General features: G+C 41.7%; 1 protein-coding gene across 1 annotated transcript in view; it reads right to left on the reverse strand.

Annotated features, from left to right (window-relative positions):
* Positions 1–21,851, reverse strand: part of PIWIL3 (piwi like RNA-mediated gene silencing 3) — an 85,486-nt gene that overhangs the window by 46,425 nt on the left and 17,210 nt on the right. Inside the window, exons 12-17 of the mRNA XM_024240025.3 lie at positions 12,479–12,663; positions 10,892–10,964; positions 4,614–4,838; positions 4,388–4,491; positions 1,937–2,007; positions 1,412–1,562 (exon numbers count right to left, since the gene is read on the reverse strand). Of these exons, the coding sequence (XP_024095793.3) occupies positions 1,412–1,562; positions 1,937–2,007; positions 4,388–4,491; positions 4,614–4,838; positions 10,892–10,964; positions 12,479–12,663 (809 nt within the window). The remainder of the gene's footprint in view (positions 1–1,411; positions 1,563–1,936; positions 2,008–4,387; positions 4,492–4,613; positions 4,839–10,891; positions 10,965–12,478; positions 12,664–21,851) is intronic.

The following is a 21,851-nucleotide window of genomic DNA, read 5'->3' on the forward strand; positions in this document are numbered from 1 at the left end:
CTACAATCCCTGCTGAGCAGCAGGCTCTCAAGAGGAGTTTTACGAAAGTGGAGTTTTACAAAAGTGGAGTTTTGTAGGTTTTGTAAGTGTTAGGGCTGGAGATCCCCTCCAGCTGGCTCCTCCAGCCTGGAAACACACAAAAGTCCACGATAAAAGAAGGATAAGTGTGAACTATTGGCAGCCTACGTTCATGGATTTCTTCTTTTTTTGAGATGGAGTCTCACTCTGTCCCCCAGGCTGGAGTGCAGTGGCATGATCTCAGCTCACTGCAACCTCCCTCTCCCAGGTTCAAGTGATTCTCATGGCTCAGCCTCCCAAGTAGCTGGTATTACAGGTGTGCACCACCACGCCTGGCTAATTTTTGTATTTTTATTAGTAGAGATGGGGTTTCGCTATGTTGGCCAGGCTGGTCTCTAACTCCTGACCTCAAGTGATCTACCTGCCTCGGCCTCCCAAAGTGCTGGGATTACAGGTGTGAGCCACCACACTGGGCCGTTCACGGATTTCTATGAGTATCTGACGTTAACAAGCCCTCCCACAGCAAGACTTGAAAGAAAGTAGGAAGATTCACTGGAACTTTGTGGTGGAAGCGGTCTGCTACTGCCAGGTCCAATTCTGCTTTGCATTCTGACTTGGCTGTGGAACGCAAAATCAAAACAGAAGGGTCTTCCCCACGCTCCCCCACCCATCCACAAAAGCCACTATTTATATCAAACTCCTAATCTCATCACACATTGTATTGGTGTTTTCCCCTAAAAAACATCAGATTTTTTTTTCAAAGACTAAAATGTAGAGCTAAAATCTGCACAGTACAATTTTTTTTGAGACAAGGTCTCACTGTATCACCCAGGTATGAGTGCAGTGCTCCTAGGCTCAAGTGACCTGCCCACCTCAGCTTTCTGAGTAGCTGGGACTGCAGGCACACACCACCATGCTCAGCTAATTTTTTCTTTTCTTTTTTTTTTTTTTTTTGAGACGGAGTTTCACTCTTGTTGCCCAGGCTGGAATGCAATGGCGCGATCTCAGCTCACTGCAACCTCCGCCTCCCGGGTTCAAGCAATTCTCCTGCCTCCGCCTCCTGAGTAGCTGGGATTACAGGCATGTGCCACCACGCCCGGCTAATTTTTGTGTATTTTTAGTAGAGACGGGGTTTCTCCATGTTGGTCAGGCTGGTCTCGAACTCCTGACCTCAGGTGATCCACCCTCCTCGGTCTCCCAAAGTGCTAGGATTACAAGCGTGAACCACTGCGCCCGGCCAATTTTTTCATTTTTTGTAGAGATAGGATCTCACTATGTTGCCCAAGCTGGTCTTGAACTCCTGGGCTCAAGTGATCTGCCCACCTTAACCTTCCAAAGTGCTGGGATTATAGGCATGAGTCACTCACTACACATTACAATTAATACAACCTACTGGTTAGGAGAGATGGTTTTTAAGTAGGTCGACATCTTTTTCGCTTCATGGTCAAGCAATGCTTGAAGCTGACCATCTCCCACTCCATCCCGATACACAATAACAGAATGTGGCATCGATGATTCGTTTTTACACCAGACATCCAGGGCAGCTGAGAGGAAATCAGAAACTTATGTGAATAAATCATAATTTGGAACAAACTAGCCTTTGCTGCTTTTGACAAATTCTAGGTCCATCTTTCAACACTGCAGCTTTCAGGGCAATTTTACTGTGTAAGTCCTGTATATTCTGGGGTTCCTCAACAACAGCACTATGGAAGTTTTGATCCAGAGAATCTGTGGTAGGATGTTTAGCAGCATCTTTGTCCTCTACCCACTAGACTCAATGCCAGTATCACCTCCACCCCAGTTGTGACACCAAAAACTAAAGGTTCAGTCATGACCAAGTGTCCCCTGGAGGCATATGTCCATTGGTGGAGAACTACTTGTATAGTGTCGGGTTCCCCGACCCCTACAAGACACTGACCTTTCAAGCAGATCTGCAGCTCTTTCACAAGCTCTTCTCCTGTTTTCTGAATGACACATTGAGAGTACCACCTGTTCACAGAAAAACCACCAGTGTGGAAAACAAGATTCTTAAAATCTCATTTGAGTCTGCATTAATCTATAGGCAAAAAATATTACTATCGGTAGTTAAGGACATTTTAGCATCAATTCATATCTCTACAGAGACCAAAGTATTGGTCTCTTTTGATATCTTAGGCATTTTAGAAGATTTTGAGTGCATACAAATAGTCAAGTAGAATGGAAGCATTTATTCACATTACTACAAATTAATCATGCTTTATCGTACAAGACAACTGTAGTTTTGCCTATGGGGGAATGCAATAAAATGAAAACCCTGTGCTCCCCCTGGTTCATGCTTTGGGGCTTTGGGATCAACACCCTCAACAGTGGCTCCTCCATGTTCCCCCTCACTGAGGAAGGGGTTTGCTTTGGAATGGTGGCAGCTGTTGTGACAACTTCAACATATCTAGTAAAATGGTATGCTGTCTCAAGTTTCTATCCCCTTACCACATTCTTATTTACTTCACAGTAACCCCATCTGACCACCTGACATTGTGATGTATCTGTCTGTCTGCCTCTTCTCACTAGGATTTAATCCACAGAGTATGACCAGGCATCTTGGCTCCATTTTCACTGCCAGTGTGATTTGGCTCATGATGGTCTCTGCTTTCTTGGGTTTGGAGTATGTAATTGTAATATTTACTTAGCTATGTGTATTTCTCTTTGTTCAAGGTATTGGCTATTTTCTTTCCTTTTTTTTTGAGACAGAGTCTCGCTCTCTCACCCAGGCTGGAGTGCAGTGGCGTGATCTCGGCTCACTGCAAGCCCCACCTCCTGGGTTCACGCCATTCTCCTGCCTCAGCCTCCCGAGTAGCTGGGACTACAGGTGCCCGCCACCACGCCTGGCTAATTTTTGTATTTTGTTTTAGTAGAGACGGGGTTTCACCGTGTTAGCCAGTATGGTCTCGATCTCCTGACCTTGAGATCTGCCCACCTCAGCCTCCCAAAGTGCTGGGATTACAGTCGTGAGCCACCGCACCCGGCGGCATTGGCTATTTCCATAATTTTTTGGAAGTTTTTCTTTGATTGGAAAGCAGATTTTACACTATTAAAATAAGTATTACTTGAAAAAAGCATCTGTTGAATAATTGAAAGTATAATTTTTCCCTATGATTGCAACACTATTTTCAAACAAAAAGTAGAGCAAAACAGTGTTTTCATATTGAAGCAGAATATGACTGGAAAAAACTCATCATCTGTGGAAATAAAGATGGATTTTCCTTTAAAGATATTCCTGAATTATACCTAGTGGGCCACAATCGTTACTAAACAGAGGTAATTTGCAATGGACATACATCAAGTAATGTGCAAAGGACTGCAAACTTAAGACTGCAAACGTATTTCAAGGTGCAGTGTGGTTTCTACTCTGAGAACAGAAAATAAAAGGGCCCTGGGAGAAAAGGAGAGCATAGGATATAGACACACATCTCCTTTTGGAAGTACATCACGTGCAGGTATAGGAAGACAAGGTCCTATACTTACAGATCTCTGGCCACTAATTATGTTTCCGTGTCTCTTTACCCATGCACATCTGAACTATTTCACTATGTGTTAATTATCTCCATTGAAGACATTTACTGATCAGAGCCTATGGTAGGCAGAATTCTACCTGTTCTAATCCCTGGAGCCTGTGATTCTGGCAGGATACCACCCCTGTGATGATGTTATGCTATATGGCTCCGTTGACTTTATGATAAAAGTTTTCCAAATGAGTCATTTGTAATCACATGAGCTCCTTTAAAAGCAGGGATGTTTTTTTCTGGCTGATGGCAGAAGAGGTCAGATTCAAAACAGAACAAGGGCTCAATGTGCCATGGCTGGTTGGAAGATGGAGAGGGGTTTGCTACCTGAGAGTAATCAAGACTGGCCTGCAGCTGACAGTCAACAACAACAACAAAAAACAACATCAACAACAAAAACCAGGGACCTCTGTCATCTAACCACAAAGAAATGGATTCAGCCACAATGACATGAGCTTGGAAGGGGAGGGCTATCAAGCCTCCAGATGATAATGTGGCTTGGCTGACACCTTAATTTATGCCTTGTAAGGTCCTGAGAGCATGAACTACCAGGTGTCTGATCAGAAGAACTGTGCAGATAGAGATGGGCATTGTCATAAACTGCTACGTCTGTGGTATTTTAGGCAGCAATGGAAAATGATGTAGAGCCAGCCAACCATGCAAAATGTTCTAGGAACATAACTTTGCCAGAAAAATCAGGAGACCACATTAAGAATAACTCATCTGTCAAATTCCGAACCTCTTGAGTTAACAAATATTAAGTAGGTTCATCTTTTCTATTTGGCCCACAGTCAGCTACCAACTAAACATGTCTACCAGAGCTTACTTACTTTGTTAATTCAGCATTGGTACTTGCAACAAATCCTGCTATTGATTTCTGTCGATTGACAATATCGTGGAAACAATCAATGCCAACGAACATTGTTCTTTGTACCTTAAGTTTTTTTTGAAAAGGTAGTGGAGTTAGAACGTGAGCAAAATTTAAGCATTAACAATTAAGAGAATCTTAAGTTTTATTAGACGTAAGTTAAATGAAGTCAATGAAATACAACATACGTCTGTCTCCACCTTCCAGAGGGCTCCTCCCATCTTGCAATTCATCTGCTGGGCAATCTTGGTGACGATGGTCCTTGCCTGGACTTTTTCTAAGGTCTTTTTCACCACACATTGGCTTGGAATTGGGCATTTGGTACATAGGTATCTTTTTATGCTGTCATATCTACGTTTGTCATCATTGGGCAGGATACAAATCACCTTGAAAACCAGCAAACATGACATTCCCTAAGATACAACAACAGTGATACAGGAAAGAAAAACCATCTGGAGCAGGCAACTTAGGTGGAAGACTGACAAGCTAGAGTCAATTTATTAAGAAAATATATGAGCCCAAGAGGGTGAAGGATCTAGAACCATGTTATTAATTATAACATAATTATATCAATTTATAATATATGTATTTATTTTATTAGAAAATTATTACATTAGTTATTACTTAATTGGAAGGGTGAATGTGTGGAAGAAAATTATAATTAACATTATAAACTATAATTAACATTAAATTGTTGTAAGTGTTTATATAGTGTTGTAAATTATAGTTAACATTAATGTTATAAATTACAGCAATTGCTACAAGATGCAATTTGGCATATACATCAATTGCTTAAGCCTGCAATATCATTTCCATCCTAGTTATTCAGGTTCCAGGAACTTATCACCATGTTGACAAAGATGAGTTAAAATCAGGCTGAAGGATACAATGATCAGTACAGTCACCATTTACAGGACTATCACTGAGAGAGAAGGAAAAAAAAAAAAAACAGTTAAGGCAGGCCCATACTAAAATTCTTTTAAACAGCCTGAAAAATCACGCTGCAGCTGCACAGATAAGAGAGCAAGGCCTAATGTACAAATGCCTTTGTTCTTTGTATAATCAGCAGGCTCCCAGGAAAGTTTCCTCTGCTTCTGCAGACATGTACACAGTGCGGACTCCATGGGCAGTTGCATAAGGAGGAGGCTTGGCTGAGACAGGCCTGCAGCTGCACAGATGAGGACAGTTACACAGATAGCTACACAGATAAGGGAAATTTCTTAGAAAAACTTTTGTTTTCAACTGTAAAATGGCAACCCTCTCGGCTCCCCCTCTGCTGCAGAGAGCTTTCCTCTTTTGCTCCAACCGTACTCTTGGTGTCCACAGTCCTAAATTTTCTTGGCCGTGAAACAAACAGCTCAGATAACACCACAGACAACGAGACGGTTTCATTGACCCTAGACAGCTTCATCATGATGTATGTGTAGGGCACTTGCTGAGTGGTTCACTTGGCAAAGTTAATACTTTCAGCAACCCACTGAAATAAGTAGTATTATCCCCATTTTACTGCTGAGTAAGCACACTTAGGAGTTAGGGAAACTGCCTGATTTTCCAAGGTTTCAAATATTGGGTTGGATTTCCAGTGGGAAACTAAGCAGTTAGGAGGACTGGTTACTAATTTGCCTGTTCCTGACTTTCTTGGGAAAATAATTATTAAGTTATTTTTAACATGATGATGTTTATAGGAAGTTTTTGGTGGACATCTTTTATCAGATTAAGGAAATTCTCTTCTCATTCTATACTGTTTTTCTTCCTTTCACGTGAAAGGGTGTAGAATTCCAAATGCATTGTCTGCATTGACAAGTATTTGTCCCATAGTTCAGACTAAACAGTTAATCATTTGCATTTTTTCGAAAGGTGACCTATTGCAAATTTTCAAATGACTGGCATATAGTAGCTTTTGGTGTTTTATATTTTATTAATCTCCGGTGAATCTACACTAATGAATTCTACTTTTTTTTTTTTTTTTTAGCTTTAGTCTTCAGTTTTTTGTTTTTTTTGTTTTTTTTTTTTGAGGCGGAGTCTCGCTGTCGCCCAGGCTGGGGTGCAATGGCGCTATCTCGGCTCACTGCAAGCTCCGCCTCCCGGGTTCACGCCATTCTCCTGCCTCAGCCTCCTGAGTAGCTGGGACTACAGGCGCCCGCCACCACGCCCAGCTAATTTTTTTTTTTTGTATTTTTAGTAGAGATGGGGTTTCACCGTGTTAGCCAGGATGGTCTCGATTTCCTGACCTCGCGATCCGCCCGCCTCGGCCTCCCAAAGTGCTGGGATTACAGGCGTGAGCTACCACGCCCAGCCTAGTCTTAAGTCTTGACAATATCAAATTTTGATATTTTCAAAGGACCAGCTTTAAGTTTTTTGGTTTTTGTTCAGAGATGAGTGGTGAAATTAGAATTATGTGTACAGATCAGAAAACAGCGTTACCAGCTGGGCGCAGTGGCTCATGCCTGTAATCCCAGTACTTTGGGATACCAAGGTGGGCGGATCACAAGGTCAGGAGTTCGAGACCAGCCTGGCCAATATGGTGAAACCCCGTCTCTACTAAAAATACAAAAATTAGCCAGGCATGGTGGTGGGCACGTGTAGTCCCAGGTACTTGGGAGGCTGAGACAGGAGAATAGCTTGAACTGGGAGGCGGAGGTTGCAGCGAGCCGAGATGGCATCACTACACTCCAGCCTGGGTGACGGAGTGAGATTCTGTCTTAAAAAAAAAAAAAAAAAAGAAATAGCATTACTTCAATATTAATTTTCTTAATTGGGTAACACGTTGTGTTTAAGTAAGAGAATGTTCCTTTGTTTTCAAAATACCCATTGACGTATTTAGAGATTAATGGAGCAGCATATCACACACACATACACAGTAACTGCCATGAATTACAATCATATACATATGGTAAAGGAGAAAAAGAATAATTATACAACTGTGGTCAAATGTTTGGGTAATCTGGATGATGGGTATAGAAGGGGTATTTGTATTATTTTTCCAATTCTTCCTGTAAGTATGAAATTACACTAAAGTATAAGATTAAAAGGAATAAAGTTTCTGAATATCTAAAAAAATGAAAGGTTTAGATTGGATTAATACATAATAATTTTAAATAGAACATTTGTAAAATTTTCTGTTTAAAATGAGGACTATGTTCCCTATTGGCATTTTTACTGCAAATGTCTGATTTTCAGGAATGAGTTATTAATATTAAATGCAGTGACTTTTTTATTCTTGTAGCCTTAATACTAGATTTGCTTCACTTCCTGTAAAGAAAGCTGTAACCTGAATGTACGTTTGTGGCAGGCCAGTTTTTACTAATGTAGGCCTCCATCACAACTCTTTCAGTACTGAGTGGTTAACTGAAATATTAAAAGCTAAAAAAGCCAGTGCCCTTATACAAAGGCTGGAATGTAACAAAACCCCAACAAGAGCTTTGCCTAGGCCTTTCCTGGGTCTCAAAGCATGACAAAATAATGAAGGAATTCTTTAACAGGACCCATTTAGGATTAAACAGGTTTTACTGGGGGTCTGAAGAAAATCCCCAGGCCTCCACAAACAAGTTTATTGGAGGTCTGAAGGAACGCCCCAAACCTCCATGATTCAGCAGCAGACAAGATAAGGGTAATCACCGTAGCACCTAGACCCATTTAGATTAAGTAAATTTACTGAGTCTCCAGAAGAAGGTCTTCAGGACTCAGACCTTAGTTATAGATCAAAAGTTAATCACTTATGGCTGGGCATGATGGCTCATGCCTGTTATCCCAGCACTTTGGGAGGCCGAGGCGGGCAGATCACAAGGTCAGGAGATTGAGACCATCCCAGCTAACACAGTGAAACCCTGTCTCTACTAAAATATAAAAAATTAGCCGGGCATGGTGGCGGACGCCTGTAGTCCCAGCTACTTGGGAGACTGAGGCAGGAGAATGGCGTGAACCTGGGAGGTGGAGGTTGCAGTGAGCCGAGATCGTGCCACTGCACTCCAGCCTGGGCAACAGAGTGAGACTCCATCCAAAGAAAAAAAAAAAAAAAAAGAAAAGTTAATCACTTATGTCTTTAGATAAATGCACACTTAGACATAGACATATAGCTTAGAAGGTATATAAGCTCTGAAAACCTTTGTAATTTTGAGTTGGTCTGGAGATAATTTCCAGGCCTTCTCCCTGTAACTGGTTACAGAAATAAAAACTCTCTTCCACCCCAGTCTGCATCTCGTTATTGGGCAGTAAGAAACAGCAGCCCGGCCCCTCAGTTTGCTCCAGGAACACTTTCATTTCCTCTGTTTCTGCCTTATGTATCCCAACTCGCATTTATAGGATTTTAATTCTTTATTAGTCACATACACGAGTTTCCTCCTCATGACTCATTTAAAACAGTGATCTGCAAGCTGTCTGTACCCACCATAAAGAAAACCAACACATCCCCAAACATCAAGTACTTGTGAATGCCTGGTCATGTCATTACCAGTCACATTTGTGAAGTTCACATTTTATTTTAGGTACAACATAAATATGTGGCCTGCTATCTTTTTATTACATCAACGTATTTTCTTACACAGCCTTTTTCTGCCCTTGCCTCATGCCACATGACTTGATTCCTAGTTACATACATGAATCCCCTTCTATTGCTGGTCTATGGAGATTTCCATCTGTACTGGAACAGTTTTATAAGTGATTTTTAGTCCTTATTTTACGGATAATTTCCAACTATTTGGGGTACACAAGATTGTGGACACGCTTCCCCCATGCCATCTGACATAATGCCTTAAAATATTTAAGGGGATACCTTAAGAAATTGTTCCAAAAGGCAAATCCAGGATGAATAAATGAGTAAATGAGTAAAAGTAGGACAAGTTCTTCAAGAGGCAGAAGTTCTTTAAAGAAAGCCCCACATTAAAAAGGTAATCTTGAGGCCGGGCGCGGTGTCTCACGCCTGTAATCCCAGCACTTTGGGAGGCCGAGGCGGGCAGATCACGAGGTCAGGAGATCGAGACCATCCTGGCTAACACAGTGAAACCCCATCTCTACTAAAAATACAAAAAATTAGCCGGGTATGGTGGCAGGCGCCTGTAGTCCCAGCTACTTGGGAGGCTGAGGCAGGAGAATGGCATGAACCTGGGAGGCGGAGCTTGAGCCGAGATCGCGCCACTGCACTCCAGCCTGGGTGACAAGTGAGACTCGGTCTCAAAAAAAAAAAAAAAAAAAAGAAAGGTAATCTTGAGCTTTTCAGGCAGATACCAAATGAGCAAAGAGATTCCTGTTATGAGAATAAGCTGGAATTCAAACAGCTGCCAAAGCCCCTTTTACTCTGATTCTAATCCTAGAATAGGAAGCTTTGCTGGTTCCCAATGGGGGCTTCTCTTACCGAGAGGGGGCCAGCAAAGAATAAAACAGTACTCAAGTAACAGGAAGCAACACATAAAACTTAAGTCCAACAGGATTTCAAAACACAGACATTACATTTCAGAATGCGTATGGCTCACATAAGGTATTCTTCAGGGTATCCTACAAGGGTTCCCTAGGGGAAATTAAAAGAAGAAAGTCTAGGCTTCATGTAAAACACAATAGGAAAACATTCTGGTTTCATGGTCAAGAAACAAAGACATCTTCCCACCTCTACCCCTCAAGATCATCCTGGAGGAAAAAAGAAGATGAACTTGGGTAAAGAACCCAAGAAAGAAAAAGAATTTGCTGTAGTAATTCAGATACAACATAATGACAACTTGGTCTAAGACACCAAACAGAAGAAAGGAAAGAACGGACTCCTAGAAAAATACCAGGCAAGTATTGCCAGGCACGGTGGCTCACGCCTGTAATCCCAGCACTTTGGGAGGCCTAGGTGGGCAGATCACTGGAGGTCAGGAGTTCGAGACCAGTCTGGCCAACATGATGAAACCTCATCTCTATTAAAAATATAAAAATTAGCTGAGCATGGTGGCAGGCGCCTATAATCCCAGCTACTTGGGAGGCTGAGGCAGGAGAATTGCTTGAACCGGGAGGTAGAGGTTACAGTGGGCTGAGATCATGCCACTGCACTCCAGCCCGGGCCACGGAGCAAGACTCCATCTCAAAAAAAAAAAAAAAAAAAAAAAACAAAAAAAAAACAACCAAAAAACAGGCAAGAAGAGTAACACAGGCCAGAAGATCGTGATCACAGACTTGGCAGGTTATACCTGGGGGTAAAAGTAATTAATGTGGTGATTATTAATACCCACACTACTTTACATTTTTATGGTGTATTTTTTCAAGTTAGGAGATTTTAAAAGTAATTACAAGTCTCCAAGTCTGAGAAAATTAGCATAAGATTGTGATACTCAGGAATAGCTAAACCATGAAAGTTTGTATTCAGCTAATAGCAGGTTAATCTGCTTTCGTTGGCAAGTTCAGGAAACCAACGACAACATTTTGAATTCTAAAATACTTATCAAAATAGTTTAGAACAATAACTAAAAGACTGTACATGTATCAACTAGACACTTACCATCTGCAGTGTCGGTCTAGTATATTTCCGTAATGTGTCTATATAGGAGTTAGCATCACCATCTACTTCAATCCTAAAAAATAAATATAGCATCCATATCCAAAAGATACCAACCAGTGAAACAAACGTTTCACCCAGCAAATTAAATACAAAGTAAGACATGATAAAATGCCCAGATATGCATTTCAGTAGAAAGTATGTTTAAAAGAAAAAAGACAGTAGACTTTCCGTTTCCGATTCTACTTGTAAGGAGCTTTAAAGTCACTACTCTGCCCTAACAGCAAGTCAAAAGCTAAACAGACTGAAAACAATGAACAGCTCTCCTAGGATTTTCAAGAGAGGTGAGGATACAGGGCAAATCACTGCCTGCAATATTGAAGAGACAAATAAGCAAAAACAAGGAGTCCTGGCTAGCTGGAGCAAAGACTCAGGAAACTTCCCAGGGAAACAGTTCCTGGGTCAGACGACCTGAACTGTAACTGATGAATTACTGCAGTCTCAGCATGGACAACTGTGAGTGTTAAAAACTCCAGGTATACCGAGTCACAGGAGGGTCCCCACAATTTTGAGAGTGTTACCTCTAGGAGCTTGACCAGGTTCTCGCAGTAAATACCAGTGGAAAATTGTTTAGTGCTTGCAGCAGGGGGAGGGGAAAAGAAACTATTTTGAAATATGCCAGAGCCCTGTGTTCCTAACAGGGACTGCCCTCAGGAGAAGCTAGTTAACCAGAACCTAACTTTTTTTTAAAAAAAAAAAAGAAAGAAAATGTTTAGGTTCAGGGGTACACATGCATGTTTGTTATATAGGTAAACTTGTGCCCTGTTTGTTGTACAGATTTTATCATCCAAGTACTAAGCAAAAGAAGCTGAGGCTGAGAAGACTACACACTGTATGAGTCTAACTAGATGACATTCTAAAAAGGCAAAACCATGGAGACGTAAAAAAAAAAAAAATTAGTGGTCCTCAGAGGTTGTGGTGCAGTGGGTAGGTGGTGGCAGGAAGGGATAATTAGGTGAAGCACAGAAGACTTTTAGGGCAGTGAAAAATACTGTGCATGAAACCAATGGTGGTTACATGTCATATACATTTGTCCAAACCAGTAGAATGTACAACTCCAAGAGTGAACCCTACTGTAAACTATGGACTTTGGGTGATTATGATATTTCAGTGTAGGCTCAACAGCTGCAACAAATGTACTGCACTGGTAGGGGATGCTGATGGGGGAGGCCATGCATTATTGGGAGCAGGATATACATGAGAAGTCTCTAACTTCCTCTTACTTTTGCTGTAAACCTAAAACTGCTCTAGAAAGTTTTTTAAGTTCAGTTTTTGGAAACATGACGGAGAATTCTTAATATTCTCCCATCCATTCACATCAAGTTCTTAATTCTCATACCTTCTACAACATGTATCTTAATAGCCATAAACCGTATATCACAAAGTCTGTTTTAATATTTTTTGACTAGAGATTAGACTTTACAAACTTTTAAGGTTTTGATACAGTGACCAATTCCTACAATATTTTAGTTATTATACTTTAAGATTGCTAACAACCGATCTTCAAATTGGAATTTCTGCTCTACTTACATTTCTGCTGGTTTCATAGTTATGCCCATGGGGGCTGTGACACTCTGCAGATGACCCTTTAAGGACATGGCTTCTCTGTGACTGCTCCTGCTATAGAGTATGAGCCAACTATGTAGTGGCACTGCATTAAGTAAGGGTAATTCTCTTATTTCTCTTGACCAGTCTCCTTGTGAATTGGCTTTAACCTGGAAAAGAATTATAAGACATGGCATAAAACTTTATTTTAAAGATCAACTTATCTGAGATCCTGTACACTGTAAATCTGTGCTATCTCCTATTGAAATGTTACAATTATAAACTTGAATGGCCAATGTAGGTATTTTTTTCATTAAGATATAGGTTAATAGGACTGGAATTCTATCCTAGGTGTTAAAAATTTTAATTGAGAGGCCATTGCAGGGGAGATGGCTCCAGAGCTTTAGGTTCCTATGTAGGCAAAGCAAACCCCAATGTAAACAGTAAAGCAAAGCCAGAGACTTTACCAATCAGAAACCACCATTACCAACTAGGGTCCTTCCACTCTAATAGATCAAACGTATTTTGTCCTATTTTGCATCGGCCTATAAAAGCTCACTGCTCATACTGCTGCAGCAGAGCTCTCTGAACCCCTTCTGATTGAGTGCTGCACAATTGGTGAATCAGTCTTAGTGCAAATAAACTTAATTTGATTTGAAGTTTCTTTTGGAGCTTTTCAATGCTGTTAGACTCAGACTGGCTCGTCATACTGTTCTATCACAGCATGTGCTCCCTAAACATTTAGTCTTTCGGTGGGAACTTTAGTCCAAGGAATGACACTTGAAACATTTAACCAAGGATAGAGTAAGATGGCCAAATAGAGGGCTCCACTGATCATCCCTACAAGAGGAACACTAGGTTTGACAACTATCTGTAAAAAGGGAGCACCTTCATAGGAACCAAACATCAGGTGAGCACTCAAGTGTCTGGTTTTTACTTTATATTGCTGAAAGAGGCACTGAAGGTAGGAAAAACAGTCTTGAATTGCTGATGTCACCCTTCTCCCACCCCTGCATGGCGCCAAGAATCTGTGCAGTTGGGAGAGGGAGAGCACAGCAACTGTGAGGCTTTGCATTAAAATCAGCACTGCCCTGTCACAGCAGAAAGCAGAACTGGGCTGTACTCAGCTGATGGTCAACCCATAGGAGGAACATTTGATTCTGGCCCTAGCCAGAGGGGAATTGCCCAGCCCAGTGGTCACAGCTTGAGTTCTGGAAAGCCTCACCACCATGGGCTGGAGTGCTCTGTAGCCCTAAGTGAACCTGAGAAACAGTTTAAGGCCACAAAGACTGCAATCCCTAGGCAAGTCCTAATGCTGATCTGAGCTCAGAGCTCATAAACTGGGGGTGGAGGGGTAGGGGACATGATCTACTGAGGCACCAGCCAGGGTAGCTAAGAGAGTGCTTGCATCACCCCTCCCCCAACTCACAGTAGCACAGCTCAAAGCTGCAAGAGAGCCCTTCTTTCTGCTTCAGGAGAAAAGAAGGAAGAGTGAAGACTTTGTCTTGTATCTTGGATACCAGCTCAGCTACAGTAAGACAGGACAACAGTCAGGGTTGTGAGGCCCCCATTCTGGACCCTAGCTCTTGGATGACATTTCTAGACATACCCTGGGCCAGAAGGGAAACCTGCTGCTTTGAAGGGAAGGACCCAGCCCAGGCAGGATTCATCACCTATTGACTAAAGAGCCCTTGGACCCTGAAGAACCAGCAATAATACCCAGGTAGAATGTGAGGGCCTTGGGTGGACTCAGACATGCTGGCTTCAGGTGAGAACCAGCATATTCCCAGCTGTTGTGGCTATGGGGAGAGACTCCTGCTCGAGAAAAGTAGAGGGAAAAGCGGAAAAGTAAAGGGGACTTTGTCTTGCACCTTAGGTACCAGCTCAGCCACAGTGGGGTAGAGCACCAAGCAGGCTTTTGGGGTCTCCAATCCCAGGCCTTGGCTCGTGGATGGAATTTCTGGACCTGCCTTGGACCAAAGTGGGGCACACTGCCCTGAAGGGTAAGTCCTAGGCCTGGCAGCATTCACCGCAAGCTGACTGAAGAGCCCATGGACCTTAAGGGAACACTGGCAGTAGCCTAGCAGTACTCCCTATGGGCCTGTGGTGGCGGTGGCCATGGGGTGAGGCTCCTCTATGTGTAGAAAGAGAAGGGGGCCGGGTGCAGTGGCTCACGCCTAGAATCCCAGGACTTTGGGAGGCCAAGGCGGGTGGATCACTTGAGGTCAGGAGGTCTGGCCAGCCTGGTGAAACCCCGTCTCTACTAAAATATAAAAATTAGCTGGCTGTGGTGGTGGGCGCCTGCAATTCCAGCTACTCGGGAGGCTGAGGCATGAGAATCACTTGAACCCAGTAAGTGGAGGTTGCAGTGAGCCAAGATTGCATCACTGCATTCCAGCCTGGGCAACAGAGCAAAATGGTCTCAGAAAAAGAAAGAGAAAAAGAAGGAAGAGAAGAGTGAGAAGGTCTGCATCATGTGGTTTGAGTGCCAGCTTAGCCACAGTACAAAAGAATACCAAGTGGGTTTCTATGATTTTTGACTCCAGTCCCTGACTCCTGAATGGCATCTCTGTACCTGCCCAGGGCCTGGGGGAACTTACTGCCCCTGAAGGGAAGGACACAAGTCTGGCTGCTTTGCCACTTGATTGCAGAGCCCTAGGGCCTTGATCCAACATAGATGGTAGCCTGGTGGTGGTCACAGTGGGCCTTGGGCAAGACCCAGTGCTGTGCTGGCTTCAGGTTGACCCCGTGCAGTCCCATTGGTAGTCACTGCAGGGATGCCTGTGTCACCCCAAACCCAGCTCCAGGCAGTTCAGCACAGAGAGACAGAAAGTAAGCGAACAAGACTCTCTGCCTGGTAATCCAGAAGTCTTCTGGATCATATCAAGATCATCAAGGTGATATCACCATGAATCTGCGAGAACCATAGCATTACTGTGCTTGGGATGTCCCCTGATGCAGATATGACTTAGATCACAATACCCAAGTCCTTCTGAATACCTGGACAGCCTTCCCAAGGAAGATGAATACAAACAAGCCCGGATGGCGAAGAGAACAATGAAAACCTAACTTTCAATGCCCGAACACTCATCAACTTTCCCAAGCATCAAGACCATCCATGAAAACACGGACCTCAGAAAATGAACCAAATAAGGCACCAGGCACCAGTCCTGGAGAAATAGATATGTGATCTTTCGGACAACTCAAAATAGCTATTTAGAGGAAACTCAAAGAAATTCAAGATAACAGAAAGAATTGAGAATTCTAGTAGATAAATTCTACAAAGAGATTGAAATAATTAAAAAGATTCAAGTAGAAATTCTGGAGTTAAAACATTCAATTGACATATTGAATACATCAGAGTCTCTTAAGAGCAGAATTAAATCAAGCAGAAGAAAGAATTACACAGCTCAAAGGCAGGCTGTTTGAAAACACATAGTCAGAGGAGGCAAAAGAAAACACAGAAGCATACCTACAAAATCTAGAAAATAGCCTCAAAAGGGAAAATCTAAGAGTTACTGTCCTTATAGACGAGGTAAAGAAAGAGATAATGGTACAAAGTTCACTCAAATAGATAGCAGAACTTCCCAAACCTAAAGACATATATCAATATCTAAGTATAAAATGTTTACAGTAGATTTAACCCAGAGACGACTACTTCAAGGCATTTGATAATCAAACTTCCAAAGGTCAAGGATAAAGAAAGGATCCTAATAGCAGCAAGAGAAAAATAACATAGAATGGAGCTCCAATACATCTGGCAGCAGACTTTTCAGTGGAAACCATACAGACCAGGAGAGAGTAGCAGAACATCTTTAAAGTGCTGAAGGAAAAAAAAAATTACCCCAGAATAATATACCCAGTAAAAATATCCTTCAAACATGAAGGAGAAAGACTTTTCCAGACAAACAAAAGCCAAGGGATTTCATCAACACCAGATCTGCCCTACCAGAAATGCTAAAAGGGGTACTTCAATTAAAAAAAAAAAAAAAAGGGATGTTGAGGAGCAATAGGAATTCATCTGAAGGTACAAAACTTACTGGTAATAGGGCCGGGGACGGTGGCTCACGCCTGTAATCCCAGCACTTTGAGAGGCTGAGGCGGGCGGATCATGAGGTCAGGAGATCGAGACCATCCTGGCTAACACAGTGAAACCCCATCTCTACTAAAAATACAAAACAATTAGCCGGGCGTGGTGGCAGGCGCCAGTAGTCCCAGCTACTCGGGAGGCTGAGGCAGGAAAATGGCGTGAACCCGGGAGGCGGAGCTTGCAGTGAGCCGAGATTGTGCCACTGCACCCCAGCCTGGGCGACAAAGAGAGACTTCGTCTCAAAAAAAAAAAAAAAAAAAAAAATTAGCCAGGCGTGGTGGCAGGTGCCTGTAATCCCAGCTACTCAGGAGGCTCAGGCAGAGAATTGCTGGAACCCAGGAGGTGGAGTTTGCAGCAAGCCAAGATCATGCCACCGCTGTACTCCAACCTGGGCGACAGAGGGAGACTGTCTCAAAAAAAAAAAAAAAAAAAAAAAAAAAAATTTTTCTAAAAGCTCAATTAGAAATGAAACTGGAGGCTGGGCGCGATGGCTCACTCCTGTAATCCCAGCACTTTGGGAGCCTGAGGTGGGTGGATCACAAGGTCAGGAGATCGAGACCATCCTGGCTAACATGGTGAAACCCGGTCTCTACTAAAAACACAAAAAATTAGCTGGAAGTGGTGGCAGGTGCCTGTAGTCCCAGCTGCTTGGGAGGCTGAGGCAGGAGAATGGCATGAACCCGGGATGCAGAGTTTGCAGTGAGCTGAGATCATGTCACTGCACTCCACCCTGGGCAACAGAGCAAGACTCCATCTCAAAAAAAAAAAGAAACTGGAGATATTACAACTGATACCACAGAAATACAATAGATCATTCAAGGCCGCTGTGAACACCTTTACACACACAAACTAGAAAACCTAGAGGAGATGGATAAATTCCTGGAACTGGAAATATACAACCCTCCTAGATTAAACCAGGAAGAAACAGAAACTCTGAACAGTCCAATAACAAGCAGTGAGATTGAAATGGTAATATAAGATGCCACCAAAAAAAGTCCAGGACCAGACGGATTCACAGCTGAATTCTATCAGACACTCAAAGAAGAATTGGTGCCAATCCTATTGAAACTATTCCAAATGACAGAGAAAGAAGGAATCCTCCTAAATCATTCTATGAAGCCAGTATCACCCTAATACCAAAACCAAGAAAGAAGAAAACAAAAGAAAACTATAGATCAATCTCCCTGGTGAACATAGATGTAAAAATTCTCAACAAAATACTAGCTAAATGAATCCATCACCATATCAAAAAGATAATCCACCATGATCAAGTGGGCTTCATACCAGGGATACAGGGATGGTTTAAAATATGCAAGTCAATAAATGTGCTACACCACACAAACAGGATTAAAAACAAAAATCACATGATTATCTCAATAGATGCAGAAAAAACATTTGATAAAATCCAGCATTGCTTTATGATTAAAAACCTCATGGCCGGGAGTGGTGGCTCACGCCTGTAATCCCAGCACCTTGGGAGGCAGAGGTGGGCCAATCGCGAAGTCAGGAGATCAAGACCATCCTGGCTAACATGGTGAAACCCCGTCTACTAAAAATTAGCCAGGCATGGTGGCACGCACCATAGTCCCAGCTATTTGGTAGGCTGAGGTAGGAGAATCACTTGAACCCAACAGGCGGAGGCTGTAGTGAGCCAAGGCTGTGCCACTGCACTCCAGCCTAGGCGACAGAGTGAGACTTTGTTTCAAACAAACAAACAAACAAACAAAAACAAAAAAAAGCAAACAAACAAAAAAAACCCACCCACAAAAAACAAACCACCTCAGCAAAATCGGCATAGAAGGGACATACCTTAAGGTAATAAAAGCCATAGGATATAAATAGAAACATAAGTTAAAAAGCAAAGGACACAAGTCTCAAATTGAAGAAAATCAAAATTATATCGAGTACTCTCTCAGACCACAGTGGAGTAAAACTGGAAATCAGCTCCAAAAGGAACACCCAAAATCATGCAAATACATGGCAATTAGATAACCCAATGATCATTCAGGAGCAGGTTAACAGTGAAAAGTTGAAAGCATTCCCCCCCAAGAACTGGAACAAGACACTAATGCCCCCTTTCACCGCTTCTATGAAACATAGTACCAGAAGTCCTAGCCAGAGCCATCAGACAGGAGAAAGAAATAAAGGACATCCAAATCGGCAAAGAGGAAGTCACACTGTCACTGTTGGCTGATGATATGATTGCATACCTAGAAAACCCTAAAGACTCATCCAACAAAGCTCCTAGATCTGAGAATTCAATGAAATTTCAGGATATGAAATTAATGTACACAAATCAGTAGCACTGCTATACATCAACAGCAACCAAGCTAAAAATCAAATCAAGAACTCAACCCCTTTTACAATAGCTGCCAAAAAAAAAAAAAAAAGAAAAAAGGAATATACCTAATCAAAGAGGTAAAAGACCTCTATAAGGAAAACTACAACACACTGCTGAAAGAAATCACAGGTGACACAAATGAAAACACATCCCATGCTCATGGACGGGTAGAATCAATATTGTGAAAATGACTATACTGCCAAAAGCAATCTACAAATTCAGTGCAATTCCCATCAAAATACCATCATCATTCTTCACAGAACTAAAAATCAAAAAAATCCTAGATTCATATGGAACCAAAAAAGAGCCCGCATAGCCAAAGGAAGACTAAGCAATAACAAATCTGGAGGCATCACATTATTTGACTTCAAACTATGCTACAAGGCTATAGTCATCCAAACAACATGGTACTGGTATAACAATAGGCGCATAGACCAATGGAACAGAATAGAGAACCCAGAAATAAAGCCAAATACTTGTAGCTAACTGATCTTTGATAAAGCAAACAAGAACAAAGTAGGGAAAGGATAACCTATTCAACAAATGGTGCTGGGATAATTGGCAAGCCACATGTAGCAGAAAGAAACTGGATCTCATCTCTCACCTTATACAAATATCAACTCAAGATGGATCAAAGACTTAAATCTAAGACCTGAAGCCATAAGAATTCTAGAAGATAACATCTTCTAGACATTGGCTTAGGCAAAGACTTCATGACCAAGAACGCAAAAGCAAATGCAACACAAAGATAAATCGATGGGACTCAATTAAACTAAAAAACTTATGCACAGCGAAAGAAATAATCAGCAAACAGACAACTCACAGAATGGGAGAAAATATTCCCAAACTATGCATATGATGAAGGACTGATATCCAGAATCTACAAGGAACTCAAATCAGCAAGAAAGAAAACAATCCCATCAAAAAGTGGGCAAAGGACATGAATAGACAATTCTCAAAAGATATACAAATGGCCAACATGAAAAAATGTTCTAATGACCAGGGAAATGCAAATTAAAACCACAGTGCAATACTGCCCTTACTCCTGCAACAATGGCAATAAAAAAAAAAATCAAAAGACAGATGTTGACATGGATGTGGCAAGAAGGGAACACTTTCATACTGCTGGTGGGAATGTAAACTAGTACAACCACTCTGGAAAACAGTGTAGAGATTTCTTAAAGGACTAAAAGATCTACCATTTGACCTAGCAATCCCACTACTAGGTATCTGCCCAGAGGAAAAGTCATTATATGAAAAAGATACTTGCACATGCAAGTTTATGGCAGCACAGTTTGCGATCACAAAAATATAGAACCATCCCAAATGTTCAGTCAATGAGTAAAGAAAATGTGTATATTCATAGCATGGAATACTACTCAGCCATAAAAAGGGTTTGCAGCAACCTGGAGTTGGAGACTATTATTCTAAATGAAGTAACTCAGGAATGGAAAACCAAACATTGTTATCTTCTCACTCATAATGGGAGCTAAACTATGAGGATGCAAAGGCATAAGAATGATGCAATGGACTTTGGGGACTGCGGGGAAGGGTGTGAGGGGGTGATGGATCAAACACTACATGTTCGGTACAGTGTACACTGCTCAGGTGATGGATGCACCAAAAGTACAAATATCACCACTAGAACTTATCCATGTAACTACCTGTTCCACAAAAACCTATTGAAATAAAATTTTAAAAAAATGTTTTAAAAAGCAAATGACAAATTTAAAATAGAGTTTATTCATTTTCTTTTTGCTCGTTTGTTTGCTTATACAAGCAGTGTTGTTGGCACCTTAAAAGAAGGAGTTATAAGACATTATTTGCAAGCCTTATGGTAACTTCAAAAATATGCAATGGATACACAAAACAAACAAGTTATAGCATACTAGAGAAAATCACCTTCACTAAAAGGCAGGCAGGAAAGAAAGGAGGAAGAAGAGACTATAAAACCAGAAAACACATAACAAAATGGCGGGAGTAAATCCTTACTTCTCAATAATAACATCGAATGTAAATGGACTAAACTCTAATTGAAAGAGTGACCCAATGAATTTAAAAAAAAATGATCTGCTGCCTGCAAAAAACACTTGACCTATGAAGACTCACATAGACTGAAAATAAAGGCATGAAAAAACACAAAAAAGGCCGGGTGCGGTGGCTCATGCCTGTAATCCCAGCACTTTGGGAGGCCGAGGCAGGCAAATCACGAGGTCAGGAGTTCCAGACCAGCCTGACCAACATGGTGAAACCTGTCTCTACTAAAAATACAAAAAAAATTAGCTGGACCTGGTGGCACATACCTGTAATCCCAGCTACTCGGGAGGCTGAGGCAGGAGAATCGCTTGAGCCCGGGAAGTGGAGGTTGCAGTGAGCCGAGATCGTGCCACTGCACTCCAGCCTGGGCGACAGAGCAAGACTCTGTCTCAAACAAAAACAAAAACAAAAAAACAGGAATAACTATACTTAGACAAAATAGATTTCAAGACAAAAACTATGAGACAAAGAAGGTCACTATGCAACAATAAAGTGGTCAATTCAGCAAAAGGATATGACAATTGTAAATATATATACACTCAACACTGGAGTACCCAGATATATAAAACAAGTATTATTAGAGCTAAGGAGAGATAGTCCCCAATATGATAATAGCTGGAGACTTTAACATCCCACTTTCAGCACTGGACAGATCTTTCAGACAAAAAAAGGAAGCATTGGCCTTAACCTGCACTATACACCAGAGGGACATGATAGTTACAGAACATTTCAGCCAACAGCTGCACGATGAACATTCTTTTCCTCAGTACATGGATCATTCAAGGATAGACCATATATTAGGTTACAAAAGAAGTCTTAAAACATTCAAAAGACAAACATAAAGCATCTTCTCTGATCACAATGAAACAAAACTAGAAATCAAAAACAAG

The sequence above is a fragment of the Pongo abelii genome, chromosome 23 (genome assembly GCF_028885655.2).
Source record: "Pongo abelii isolate AG06213 chromosome 23, NHGRI_mPonAbe1-v2.0_pri, whole genome shotgun sequence".
Taxonomy (NCBI): domain Eukaryota; kingdom Metazoa; phylum Chordata; class Mammalia; order Primates; family Hominidae; genus Pongo; species Pongo abelii.